The sequence below is a fragment of the Carassius auratus genome, unplaced genomic scaffold, assembly GCF_003368295.1.
Source record: "Carassius auratus strain Wakin unplaced genomic scaffold, ASM336829v1 scaf_tig00217296, whole genome shotgun sequence".
NCBI lineage: Eukaryota > Metazoa > Chordata > Actinopteri > Cypriniformes > Cyprinidae > Carassius > Carassius auratus.
The window spans coordinates 59,267-72,670 of record NW_020528987.1 but is presented as its reverse complement, the minus strand read 5'-3'; the positions used below and the strand labels follow the sequence as shown (position 1 = coordinate 72,670).

At 38.9% G+C, this 13,404-nt stretch overlaps 1 protein-coding gene across 6 annotated transcripts in view; it reads right to left on the bottom strand.

Annotated features, from left to right (window-relative positions):
• LOC113100533 (band 4.1-like protein 1) overlaps window positions 1–13,404 on the bottom strand; it is a gene marked incomplete at its 5' end in the record, with an annotated part of 153,550 nt that overhangs the window by 88,093 nt on the left and 52,053 nt on the right. For 5 of the 6 annotated variants that reach the window (XM_026265214.1, XM_026265218.1, XM_026265215.1 and 2 more), the window contains 1 exon segment: window positions 9,590–9,616. In XM_026265214.1, coding sequence (XP_026120999.1) covers window positions 9,590–9,616 — 27 coding nt within the window. 6 annotated transcript variants of the gene reach the window in all.

The following is a 13,404-nucleotide window of genomic DNA, read 5'->3' as shown; positions in this document are numbered from 1 at the left end:
TGAAAAGAGCAATGAAGGATTATATATACATTATGAATAGCAGGAACGTGAGAACAGTGGTAATAAATACAGTTGGATGAGTGTGCAAAAGTATTGTTGAACAATTATATGCAAAATAACAGTAGTGCAATGATATTTTTCTGTAGAAATAGTTTACTGTGCTTGTAAAGTAACAACTTTAGTCAGTTTATAGTTTAATAGCTTTAACCATGTGCAGTCTGTGCAAAAATATGAATAGTGCAAATAATGAATGTAAAGTACTGTGACTAGGGCAGTAAAAGAGCAGGTGCAGGTTAGATTTGTGGTGTGGCATTCAGAAGTGTCACAGCCTCGGGAAAGAAGCTCTTCCTGAGCCTACTAGTTCGAGAGCGTAGGCTCCTGTAATGCCTGCCGGATGGAAGGAGGGTGAAAAGTCCATGGTTAGGGTGAGAGGCATCCTTGATGATGTTTCTTGCCCTGCCCAGACAGCGCTTGTGATAAATGTTCTCGATGGAAGTTAACTGGGTGCCGGTGATCCGTTGAGCAGTTTTCACCACCTGCTGGAGTGCTTTGCGGTCAGTTGCAGAGCAATTGCTGTACCATACTGAGATGTGAGTGTGCTCTCTACAGCGGTAGAATTCAGCAAGGATCCTGGGACTGAGGTGAACTTTTTTAAGGCTCCGTAAGAAGTAAAGGTGCTACTGTGCCTTTTGTGTTTAGGGACCAGGTGAGGTCATCTGAGATGTGGATGCCAAGGAACTTGAAACGTGTGCATTATTCCTAATCCTCCTGAAGTCCACAATGATCTCCTTTGTCTTCTGGGTGTTAAGTTCCAGGTTTTTCATGGCACACCACACAGCCAGGTGCTGCACCTCATCCCTGTAGGCTGACTCATCGTCATCCTTGATCAGACCTACCACTGTGGTGTCATCTGCAAATTTGATTATGGTGTTGGAGCCATAAACAGGAACACAGTCATGGGTGAATAGGGAGTACAGGAGAGGGCTAGGTACGCAGCCTTTTGGCACTCCAGTGTTCAGGGTGATGATGGAGGAGGAGAGGTTATCTAACTTAACAGACTGAGGTCTGTTAGTTAGAAAATCTTATATCCAGTTGCAGATGGGTGAGCTGATTCCAAGATGGCTGAGCTTGGAGATCAGCTTGGAAGGGATTACAGTATTAAATGCAGAACTGAAATCAATGAACAGCATTCTCACATGTGTGTTTTGACTGTCCAGTTGGGTGAGGGCAGAGTGAAGTGCCATTGAGATGGCATCCTCTGTTGACCTATTGTTGCGATTCCAAATTGGAATGGGTCTAATGTAGCAGTGAGACAGGATTTTAAGTGGGATGCAACCAGTTTCTCAAAGCACTTGGCAATGATGGGGGTGAGTGCAACAGGACCAGAGTTTTTAGGGACTAAGGCAGTGGAGTGCTTTGTTACAGGCACGATGGTGGAGGTTTTGAAGATAGTGGGGACAGTTGTTTTGGCCAGGGAAAAATGTAAAATGTCTGTGAAGACCTCAGCCAGCTGCTCCGCACAGGCTTTAAGCACACGACCAGGTATTCCATTAGGGCCAGTTGCTTTCTGTCCATTCACTTTATGCAGAGTGGAGTAAACATCTGATGGGGAGAGTGTGAGAGGCAGTTCACTCGGTTGATGCTCAGCTTTGAGTGAGATCTCCTTATTATTTTGATCAAAACGAGCATAAAAGTGATTGAACTTGCTGGGAGGGAGGCAGAGCTGGAGGGGGGCACAGAGTTAGGTGGTTTGTAATCTGTGATAGATTGTATGCCTTGCCACATATGCCGGGGGTCTGAAGAATTTAAGGGTTCTTCAATCCTCTGTTTATGTTTCAGTTTGGCCTGGCAGATACCCTTCCACAGGTTGGCTCTGGCTGAGCTTTAAGCCTCCCGGTCTCCAAACCTGAAGGCTGCATCTCTTGCTTTGAGCAGGAGGCGAACCTCTCTGTTCATCCAGGGCTTCTGATTGGGGAAAATCTTTATTTTTTGTGTGTGGTCACTCTGCTCACACATCTGTTGATGTGCTCCAGGACAGAGTTAGTGTAAGTGTCAATGTTGATCTGAAAGTCTGTGGTGGCCTGGGCAGCAAACTCGCTCCAGTCTGTGTGCTGGAATTGATGTTGGAGAGTGGAGTCAGCACCTTCCAGACAGATTTTAACCCTTTCGAGTCGATTAACGCATATATGCGTTTTGAGTCATTTTCGCCTGATAACCCCGAAAAGAAATTAAATTACACTCTCAGTTTTAATCGTACAGATAAGAGCAATACATCAATCGAATCTGTAAAGGGTCTAGTTTTTTTTGGATACAGACATAATAACAAAAAACCTTTGTGCACTTATAAAATAAAGATAACAAACAAGGTGTGCTGTCTACAGTCTTTGTCTCCGCTGATCGTCATGTACAAACATTTCATTAAAATGAACTGTAACTCCGTGAATACTCAACGAAGAGACATGAGAGAGATATCTATAGAAAGCCTGACATGTCTACTTTTAAACTAAACAAGTGCTGCCGAAAACAAATATTCTGAGATAAAGTAATCCATATGAAAACAACGCGATGCCTGTTTTTCATATCTCCCTTCATTATATTTAATGTGACCACGCCCCCGCGCTGAACGCGCTATTCAGATTCAAACTGAAGCGCGCGGCTTGAATACGCCCACACAGAAGGAAAAGCAGCGAGACTGTTCTTCAAGTTTTTATTTTATTTTACTGTTTGCTTCGCGATGAGAGGACTAAGACATAATTCACCCCAAAAAGATGTGATGTGGTTGAGGATTTGAAAAATGGATTTCCTCAGAAAAAAGAATGAAGCACTTTATTCAGCAGAGATCATAAACATGAGTCTCTTTTTATTTATTTGTACTAGTCTTCACATAAAGTGTAAACATTTTACTAGTTAGACTTTTTCCAAATACTTTTTCCAAACTATAATTCCTGACTAAATGTATAATCAAGTGAAACATTATGAAGTTTCAATAACAGTATACAATACTATACCATTCAAAAGCTTGATGTAAATAATATAAATGTGACAAATAGAGATAACTCTAACAAATGTAAAAACAATGCAGTTCTTTCGATTTATTCCCCCTAAAAAAACCTGAAAAAAATTATCAGCTCTTTTCAACATTAATAATAATAATAATAATGATGATGATAATAAATGGGGTTTATTTGGTAGAAAATCAGATTGTTAAAAGGATTTCTGAAGGATTGTGTGACTGAAGGATGCCAAAAAATTTGTTTGAAAGTCAGCTTTGATTGTCCCTAATAAACTGTTTAACTGCTCCCCCAAGTGGATATTAAATTATGTTGTGGGATAATTAAATATATTCTTAATAAACTACAAACATAAAATTATATACTAATTATATAATTATATACTATTTTGTTCTCACATTCTTTCTTGTAAGTCCTCCCTCACAGTGGCACAGTTGAATGAGAGGCTCATTATGCAGCTCATTATGCAGGCCTTTGTCTTCTCAGGTGTAAATCACAATGATATTCATGGTAGTTGACGCCTACTCGCATATGACTTTTACCAACAAAAAGTGTTTTAGAAAATTTAAATCAATATATTGTTTTCTGTGAGTGAGTAAACAAGATGATTTTCACATCATTCAGAAATAAAAATTCTACGCTACAAGCTCCAGTTCTCAACTTTTCCGGCAACCAATGTTATGTATGTGTTTTATGGCCTTATTCAAGTGATTTCAAATTTTTAGTTTTTCACTAACCATGCATAACATTTTTTTTCTCAAAAATACAATCATGTACATGCATGCATTTCACATATTATTATAGCCCAGTTTGTGCTGATTACAGTGATATTAGACTTTACCCATTTAGATATTTATAAGAAACTGAAAAAAGCACAAATGTCAGGGCATGACAAAACTTCTCAAGGCCCCAAAAATACCCTTAGACTCCAGAGGGTTAACAGTCCTTATTGTAGGTTTCATACATTTGATGACCGGGTATACTTAGGGAGCAGGAACTAAAGCCACGTTTCCACCGCAGGAACTTTACCCAGGAACTAGGGACTTTGGCCTGGTACTCGGTGTGTTTCCACTGCAGGAACCAGGAACTAAATAAAGTTCCAGGTAAAAACAATGCCCCTCAGAAAGTCCCTGCTGGCGAGGTGGTACTTTTTCAAAGTTCCTGAACTTTCGGGGGCGGGACTTGGGTGCTAAACATGCTGATTGGTTGAGTGCATGCAGCATTGGTTGAATTCAACCACCATTTATTCGGATCATTTTCAAAATATTACTGTTATTGTGTCATGAAATGTAATTTTAAAAGTATTTCAGGCGAGAATGTAGTTGTTTAAAACTCAACTCTGTGGTTTATTTATAAAGACAGCGCCTATTTAAAAATGTGTTTCGCTAATCTCAGAGACGGTCAGCTCCACGAGATCAGTGGGAGCTCAGTGATCATCTATCCGCCGAGAAGCAGCCTCACCTCGGCTAGACCTTCTGATATGTGCCGCTGGCTCTGATGTCTCTTTAGTGGTTAAACATAAAATATAATTCATTTTGGGTAAATCTAACAGGTTATCTTTGGTCTGTATTCAATTTATCTATATGTTAAAATGAAAATAATTTAATACATTTTCATTGTAATGGTTGTATATATACACATATCCCTGAACTAAGTACATTTTTGCAGCTGTTATTATGCTTAAATGAAAACTAAAGGAGGCAGTGGTATTTGATATCATATTTTGTTTTATTGTATATATACATAGAGGAAAATTGCAGTAGCCAAAGCGAGCTGACTGAAGTTATGAAGTACGCTGCTTATTGCAGATTTACCGGATTTGTGTCGTCGCGGACATCACACTCCCGAGTCGAATGAGCAAAGTCTGAACTACCGAGGAAGCACGTCCAAAATCAGCGTACTTCATATTGAGAAACGCGCACAGACCTACGTCACCAGACTATTTGCCTAATCTTCCCGGTACTTTACACCGTGGTGGAAACGCAGAAGTGCAGTGCAGCGATTGAAGTCCCCAGGAACAATAAAGACTCCATCCGGGTGCAGGGTTTGTAATTTGCTATTAGCAGCACAAAGTTCTTTCATAGCCACATTAGCATTAGCGTCCGGAGGTACATAAACTGCAGAAACAACAATGCAAGTAAACTCACATCGTAGATAGAATGGCCTGCACTTGATAATCAGGAACTCCAGATCAGCAGAGCAGTAGGTATCAACAATGATTTACACCATGATTACTTTACATAAATACATACTCCACCACCTTTGTTTTTACCAGAGGTTGCTGCTACTCTGTCAGCCCTGAAGAAAGAGTGTACATCCATATGCACCACGCTGTTTGGGACATCGTTGCAGAGCCATGTTTCAGTGAAAAACAGAACATTACAGTCCATAAGCCATTTCTGTGTGAGGGTCCAGATCTTTAGTTCGTCCATCTTGTTCATCAGAGACCGTACATTGGCAAGGAAGATGCTGGGCAGAGCCTGACGATGTGGGTTTAGCCTTAGCTTAGCACGCAGCCCTCCACGCTGTAACACTCATGAGCTGATGGTATTTCAGCCATCTGTTCCACATTAATGAGTCCTGACTCTCTAACACATTCTGCACTCAAAGACCAAACCTTGAGTAAACAAGGACCTTCGTTTTACAACATCTTCAAACATAATTCACCATTTGGGGCGTTGCAATGTCGGCAACATCCTGGTGTGGGTGACAGTTATTACACCTATTGAGACTGTTCAGGGATACCCGCGCGAGCCTCAAAGAAGAAACGAAACACCCACATTCCTAAACACACAAACTTTTCTTTACATTCTTTATGTTAGTCCTTAATAATATGTTTTTTGAATAGGTTTGTGTGTTGCATAAAATGGTTAATCCTGTTATGCAAGGATTATAAGTTGCTGATTTGTAAATTGGAAATGTTTCTCCTAATTTTAATGTTCTCAAATAGAATCATGAGTTGTAACCCTACCCCCCTGACCAGGTCGCAAAGTTTTATGACCTAACTGACAGAACAGCAAAGCCAGATCACTGGTACCTTTTTAAAACGTATTTCTAAACATATTGACTGTGTTGCCTTTTTGGTGCATTAGATGTTTTCTATAATCAAATTGGATTATAATGTTTATCGTGTGTTAATCAAACTTTAAATGTGTGTAATTCTGCATATGAATGTAACGTTGTGTTTCTATCAGTTATATATGTTATTTTTGGTATCTGTTTAATCGTCATGCTTTGACAGACTCACTTATATAAAGGAAATTAATGAAAAATGTATTAATCTGGAATTACGAACTTGTTAGAATATCACTGCTGAAATCTGATAAGTCATAACTTATTAGAGTGGGTGGTTCCCCAGAGACAAAGGAATATTTTTCCTGCTTCAGATCGGGGACGTTCATTGGTTGTTCACGCAAACAGAGGCGTGAACCAGTCAAGCCATAAGAACTGAAACCTGGAAGCTCCTCCCGGTTCTTGCTCTTCTTCGCTCTCTTGTCCCTGTCTGGTCCCTCTCAGCATGGCGGCTGAGAGAACAGCCATTCTCATGGCTTCTTCGGGAGCTTTCATCTCCGTTGTTTTCATTTCTTTTACTTACTTATTTCCTTTCTACACGAGGAAGACAAATTCTGAATCATTATGTTTGTTGGACCTTTCAAATATCGTGCAATTCCACAGCAGCCCCGGAAGACAACGAAAGAACACCTGTGACCCACCACCGGTCTCAAGTCCTACGTAGGAGATGGAAGAATAAAAACTGGAGCGACGACCGTGAAGGACGAGAGAGGACCAGGCCTGGGCATTATTTAATGTTTTGCTGGGGGGGGGGACTCCTGCCGGCTACCCAAAACTGGAGGAGCCATCGCCATCCACTGGGCGGCGGAGGAGTGTCGTGCTGTCCGCCGAGGGCCGTCCAGTGCCACGGCCAGGCACCGTGGAGGATATCACCCAGTTGGTGGAGGGCCGAGCAGCAGTGCGCCTGGGAACCGGAATTTTTTTCTCTCTCCCCTCTCTTGTCTCAGTCGCTCCTCCTTCCATCTCCTTTTCTCTCGCCTCCTCTGTCCTACCCCCAGGTTCCAGCAGGTCCCCGTGAGCGGTCCCCCCCGGAGGAGGGGGGGGGGGGGGGTTGGGGGTAGAGCGCAGTCTCAGTCATCCGTGAGGGGCTGATGCGCTGTTTTATGTTTATTTTGAATTATTAAAATGTCATTTTGATTGTGCGCCGGTTCCCGCCTCCTTCTTCCCGATGAATAGGAAGTGTATTATTACAGTTATCTTCCTGATGTATCCAAATTACTTAGCATATCCAAAACCTCAGAACAACTTGATGATGTAACAAAAACTATGAATTCTCTCTTTTCTAGCATTTTAAATATAGTTGCTCCTTTACACTTAAGGAAGGTTAAGGAATCCAGTATGACGCCATGGTATAATGAGCATAATCGCACCCTAAAGAGTGCAGCCCTAAAAATGGAGCGCAGCTGGAGGAAAACAAAACTAGAGGTATTTCGTATTGCTTGGTGGGAAAGTAACCTATCCTACAGAAAAGAATTAAAAACTGCTAGATCCGATTACTTTTCTTCTCTTTTAGAAGAAAACAAACATAATCCCAGGTATTTATTCAACACAGTGGCTAAATTAACGAAAAATAAAGCCTCAACAAGTGTTGACATTTCCCAACATCACAGTAGTAATGACTTTATGAGCTACTTTACTTCTAAAATCGATACTATTAGAGATAAAATTGTAACCATTCAGCCGTCAGCTACAGTATCACATCAGACAGTGCACCATAGAGGAACAGTTCCACTCATTCTCTACTAAAGGAGAGGAAGAATTGCATAAACTTGTTAAATCATCTAAACCAACGACATGTATGTTAGACCCTATACCATCTAAGCTTCTAAAAGTGGTTTTTCCAGAAGTCATAGATCCTCTTCTGACTATTATTAATTCCTCACTGTCATTAGGATATGTCCCCAAAACCTTCAAACTGGCTGTTATTAAGCCTCTCATAAAAAAAAACCACAACTTGACCCCAAAGAACTAGTTAATTAGAGACAAATCTCGAATCTCCCTTTTCTGTCCAAGATACTAAAAAAGGTTGTATCCTCACAATTATATTCCTTCTTAGAGAAAAATGGTATATGTGAGGATTTCCAGTCAGGATTTAGACCGTATCATAGTACTGAGACTGCTCTCCTTAGAGTTACAAATAACCTGCTCTTATCATCTGATCGTAGTTGTATCTCTCTATTAGTTTTATTGGATCTTAGTGCTGCGTTTGACACAATTGACCACAACATTCTTTTGCATAGACACGAACACTTTGTTGGCATTAATGGAAGTGCATTAACATGGTTTAAATCGTACTTATATAACCGTCCTCAGTTCGTAGCAGTGAATGAAGATGTATCATATCGATCACAAGTGCAGTATGGAGTACCTCAAGGCTCAGTACTAGGGCCGCTACTCTTCACGCTTTATATGTTACCCTTGGGAGATATCATCAGGAAACATGGTGTTAGCTTTCACTGTTATGCTGATGATACTCGGCTCTATATTTTGAAAATTTGAAAAACTAATGGAATGCATAGTCGATATAAAAAACTGGATGATTGAGTAATTTCTTACTGCTAAATTCTGAAAAAAAAACAGAGGTGTTAATTATAGGACCTAAAAACATGTAATAACCTAGAACACTGTCTAAGACTTGATGGCTGCTCTGTCAATTCTTCGTCATCAGTTAGGAACCTAGGTGTGCTATTGGATCGCAATCTTTCCTCTTTCCAGTATTTGTAAAACTGCATTTTTCCATCTCAAAACTATATCTAAATTAAGACCTATACCCTCAATGTCAAATGCAGGAATGTTAATCCATGCATTTATGACCTCACGGTTAGATTATTGTAATGCCTTATTTAGTGTTTGTTCTGCACACTTAGTAAACAAACTACAGCTAGTCCAAAATGCAGCAGCAAGAGTTCTTACTAGAACCAGGAAGTATGACCATAATAGCCCGGTCCTGTCAACACTGCACTGTCTCCCTATCAACTGAACAGAGAAGACATCACTGAATTCAATGATGAACTGCCTTTAACTGTCATTTTGCATTATTGACACTGTTTTGCTAATGAATGTTGTTCAGTTGCTTTGACGCAATGTATTTTCTTTAAAGCGCTATATAAATAAAGGTTGACTTGACTTGACTTAAGTGCAAGATATTTATAGTGTACCTAAAGAATGCTTGCAATAGTTCAACTTAGCATAACCAACAAAGCATAACCAAAAATATGTATATATTTAGTTGGACTTCAGCATTATTTTCCCACAATTAAAGTACATTTAGTTCAAAATTAGTTGTTCCAATTTAGCAGTCTTTAAGTATACCAGTTTAGTATATCAAAAGTACAATTGCAGGGTGCTTTTAAGTACATAGATACGTAATGTAACTTGTGTATTTGTAATATAACTAGCATAAAATAAATGTATTTCAAATACATTTTAGTATATTTATTTTTCACTAGGGATAACCAGTTGTAGACATAAACATGTTCAACAGAACAACCTTAAGGAATAAATACCTCCTGCTTATGTAGAGGTGTTGATTCCTTTTTCAAGTGTAGATGACCGGTAGATGAAAGCATCAGAGATGGGGGAATAAACAGGATCAAGATTGATGTTAGTTACAGACAAGGTCAGGAGAGCGAGAAACACTAGAGCAATGCCTTCTATAAGAGCAAGAACAGATGAGGATTAAACAGTATCAGACAGGAAGATTTCAGTTAGATGTAGATATGGGATATCATCTGTATACATACAATGTACACAACAACTTTTAGTCCAGGGATGTAACAGCACATAATCTTTATCTGGAGATGTTAGAGTGATTGGAGAAGAATAAAAAGCCCCAAAACTAGAGCAGGGGTCGGCAACTTGGCATGGGAGTAATCATTGGCATTTGAGAAACAGACATAAAAATGAATATTTCATTTGGATGGTTTTACTTGCACATGCTTACTGATCTGCATTTTAAGGTAACGCTTTCTCATTGCTACATAACCTACAGAACATACAGAAATAGTGGTTAAACACTCAGTGTGAGAATTAAACTGTGTTAACTAATGAAAAAATTTAGTGCTCGGATAAAATAAATCCTTTTACTGCAGGTGTGCAGAGCTGAAGAAATACTAAAATGCAAACAAGAAGGCAGCAAGACACACACTGAATCCAATGGTAAGCAGACCTCTGTGGCTGCATAGCACATCCTCTGAGCAATAAGCAGCCAGTTGTCCCAATAATTCACAACAGGGTAGGTCTGTTTTCTTAGGATGGCAGCAAGTGTCGACATAAAAGGCGGGTAGTATCAGCAACTGTCAATAAGCCCTTTCACACATACAGACTTTTCCGAAAAATAATCTGTAAATTTCCATAAAGATCATGTGTGATCAGGATCTTTTAAAACATACCGGTAAATTAGTTCCGGCAATTTACCGGTATTAGAAGTTGTAACATTACCAGTAAATTGCCAGAGTTCTGCTGTGTGTGAACGCAGAGGGAAAATTATCAGTATGAGCATGTATGAGTTCAGAAAGCGGTGACATAAAATGTGTACTCCGGGCCAATCATAGCAATGTGACGCATTCAAGCACTGTTTACGAAAATAAAAGAAATGCGGCCAGAACAGAGAGTGAGCTGATCATAGCCTACAGTATGTTCAATTTAGCCTTCTCAAATCATCACGAATTGTCTCAAATAAAATCTAAAGATATAAAACAGTTCAAGCATGTAACGATGTTTAAACGTTAAACCCAGATAAATGTGAGCTATATCCAATATTTTGTGCATAGAGTGCAAGATAATATGCTTTTTGGGAGATAGAGGCAAGCGCGATCATAAAATAAAATAAAGAAAACAAACTTGCTTTCTGCTGTCTCGTCTTGACCAGGAGCACTTACAAAAATGAACCGAAACTTGAAAAAGCAAATACATGCCTCACAGACATGATAAATATAACTATGGAAAGCTATAAATTACTTCTTAACGAATTAAAACAAATAATAAAAAACTATTTCATTACAATCATAATTCGTATAGAAGGCAGGTTTTATGAGGAAATGACGAGTCAGGCAACTTCATCCTTGGGACACAGACTCAGAAAACACTAGTTTCACTAGTTCACGCTTACATATAATTAGCTGAGGTATGGTATGCGTATTTGGCGTGCTGTCCAAGGAAGGGCTCTGAGCTTGGGAATGGCCCGAACCTAGAGTACCCCCCTTCCCCGTCTATTTATAAAGTGAACTCAAAGTGGGGACATGGGGTGGAGGAGGAATGCTGATAAACCGTCAATGGATAGAGGTAAGTCAGCGATATTTATACTATGGGATTGACTACTTGATTATGGTCCACCTGTGTCGATTAGGCTAAGAATCTGATGCGCTCCTCCCGAATCTTGTTAATAAAAACATCATTTATTGGTAAATAATTCAAATATCTCCTTCTATTTCGCCCTGACACATTAATGATAATTACTTTTGCCAGTGCTTTGCGCCATCTTTTGAACTCATTTTGAACTCATTTTGAATGCAGAACTGTTCAGCTGCGCTGACGGCACATATACTTTTTGAACGCACATTTGTGAACTGCAATTTACAATCGCAACTTCATTGTGCTATTTCTCCATTCAAGCATAATTTCACTAAATTGGTCAGCTCCTGACAGCATCAGGTGTTTTATTAATGGTGAATATAATTATTTATATATATATTTATTTGAATTAATGTAATCGATTAGATACCATAATATTTAGGCTATAATGGCTATTATAAAGCTGGTTGTTTTGTATCGGTGACATAATTTGAAATTATGTGAAATTAAAAGTCTTGCACTTGGACCATAGTGCTGCCCATGGGGAAAAAAAAGGAATTAAGAGGAACCCCAAACTAGCGTCTCAGAGGATGCGTGTGTTGAAGCACATTGAGTGTGATGAAGCATGTCAGTCGACTCGGCCGACACTGACGCACCAACTTTTTTTAGCTGTAGGTAGATGCCTTCGGATTCTAGCGAAAACAGACAACATTTTTTCTCCTATAGTTCAGTATTTTGGTTTGCAGTCGTCTATTGTGATGTCTCTGTAACAGAAGCAGTTGCATGAATGCTAAAGTTTGAAACAAAAATGTAACATCAACAAAAATACTGACCGCATATACCACCTTCATGTTTGCAAATGCAAGTGCAGCTGTTTAGAGGTTAATGACGTCACAGAATTTACCAGAATTTTTAAATGTATGTGTGAATAGTGCTTTTCCGGAAAAAAAACGGAATGTCATTGACTGTGTGAACAGCATATTTTTTAATTTACCGGTAAAGTCGTTCTGGTAATTTTACGGCAATTTACTGGTATTAATGTGTGAAAGGGGCAAATGAGTGTTACTGGAACGCAGAAGGGTGAGATGAAGGAGAATGATTCTTGAGGAAATGTAACTCAGTGCTGTTTCTATAGGGAGATTACCCACCCCTTTTGTGTGCACTTGAGCATCGCTGGTCACTTAGTGTTATTTCGGGAAGAAAGATATTTCCCCATAGTGTCAGCTAGCTGTACACAACATTGAAAAAAGTTTTCAATTTAAAGTCTATTTTAAAATAGACTAAAATAGGGACTATTCTCAGGTGGTGCATAATATCACTGTAGCTGCTGCACCCATGGTATAGCAGCAAAGATCCTTGATTATTATGCTGGAATGAGTACAGTTCCTAGCCATACCGGCCTAGAAAATCGCAAATTTGGATTTTCCATTAGTCTTAGTACGCAATGTAACTACAGAAAAGTAAAGTTTTAAATAAGAAAAATATTGAAACTATCTGGTCATTTTTGAGTGAGATGCTAACGGTCTAATCAGATTCAATGACCTATGCTAAGCTAAGCTAAAAGTGCTACTGCCGGACCTGGAGATCCACTTAATGGATTTGAAAATGGTAACACTCAAATGTTTAAATTTAGGGGAGATGGAAGCTATTTTTATTTTTAAAGTGAAGTGTGGATTTAATTTTTTTTCTTTTTCTTTTTATGAGTGGGATGTCTGCTTAATAATTTATTTTCCAATTAAATGTTTTAATTTGAGTTCAACAAGCATAAAAAATACTTCATTAATGTATCAATTTAATTTAAACTATATTTGATTAAATTAATAAAAAAATATAAATGTATTTGATTAAAAATCTCATTGCACAAATTAGTTTTTTTATGAGTTGGGGCTACATAAATTTATTGGATGGAAATCCTGCCCTCAATTAAATTTATTTCATCCAATTAATTTTTTTTTTTCTGAGTGTATAGGCTGATATATGTACACTGAAAAAAAAAGCTTTCATGGGTAGTTTCATGGATAGTTTGCAT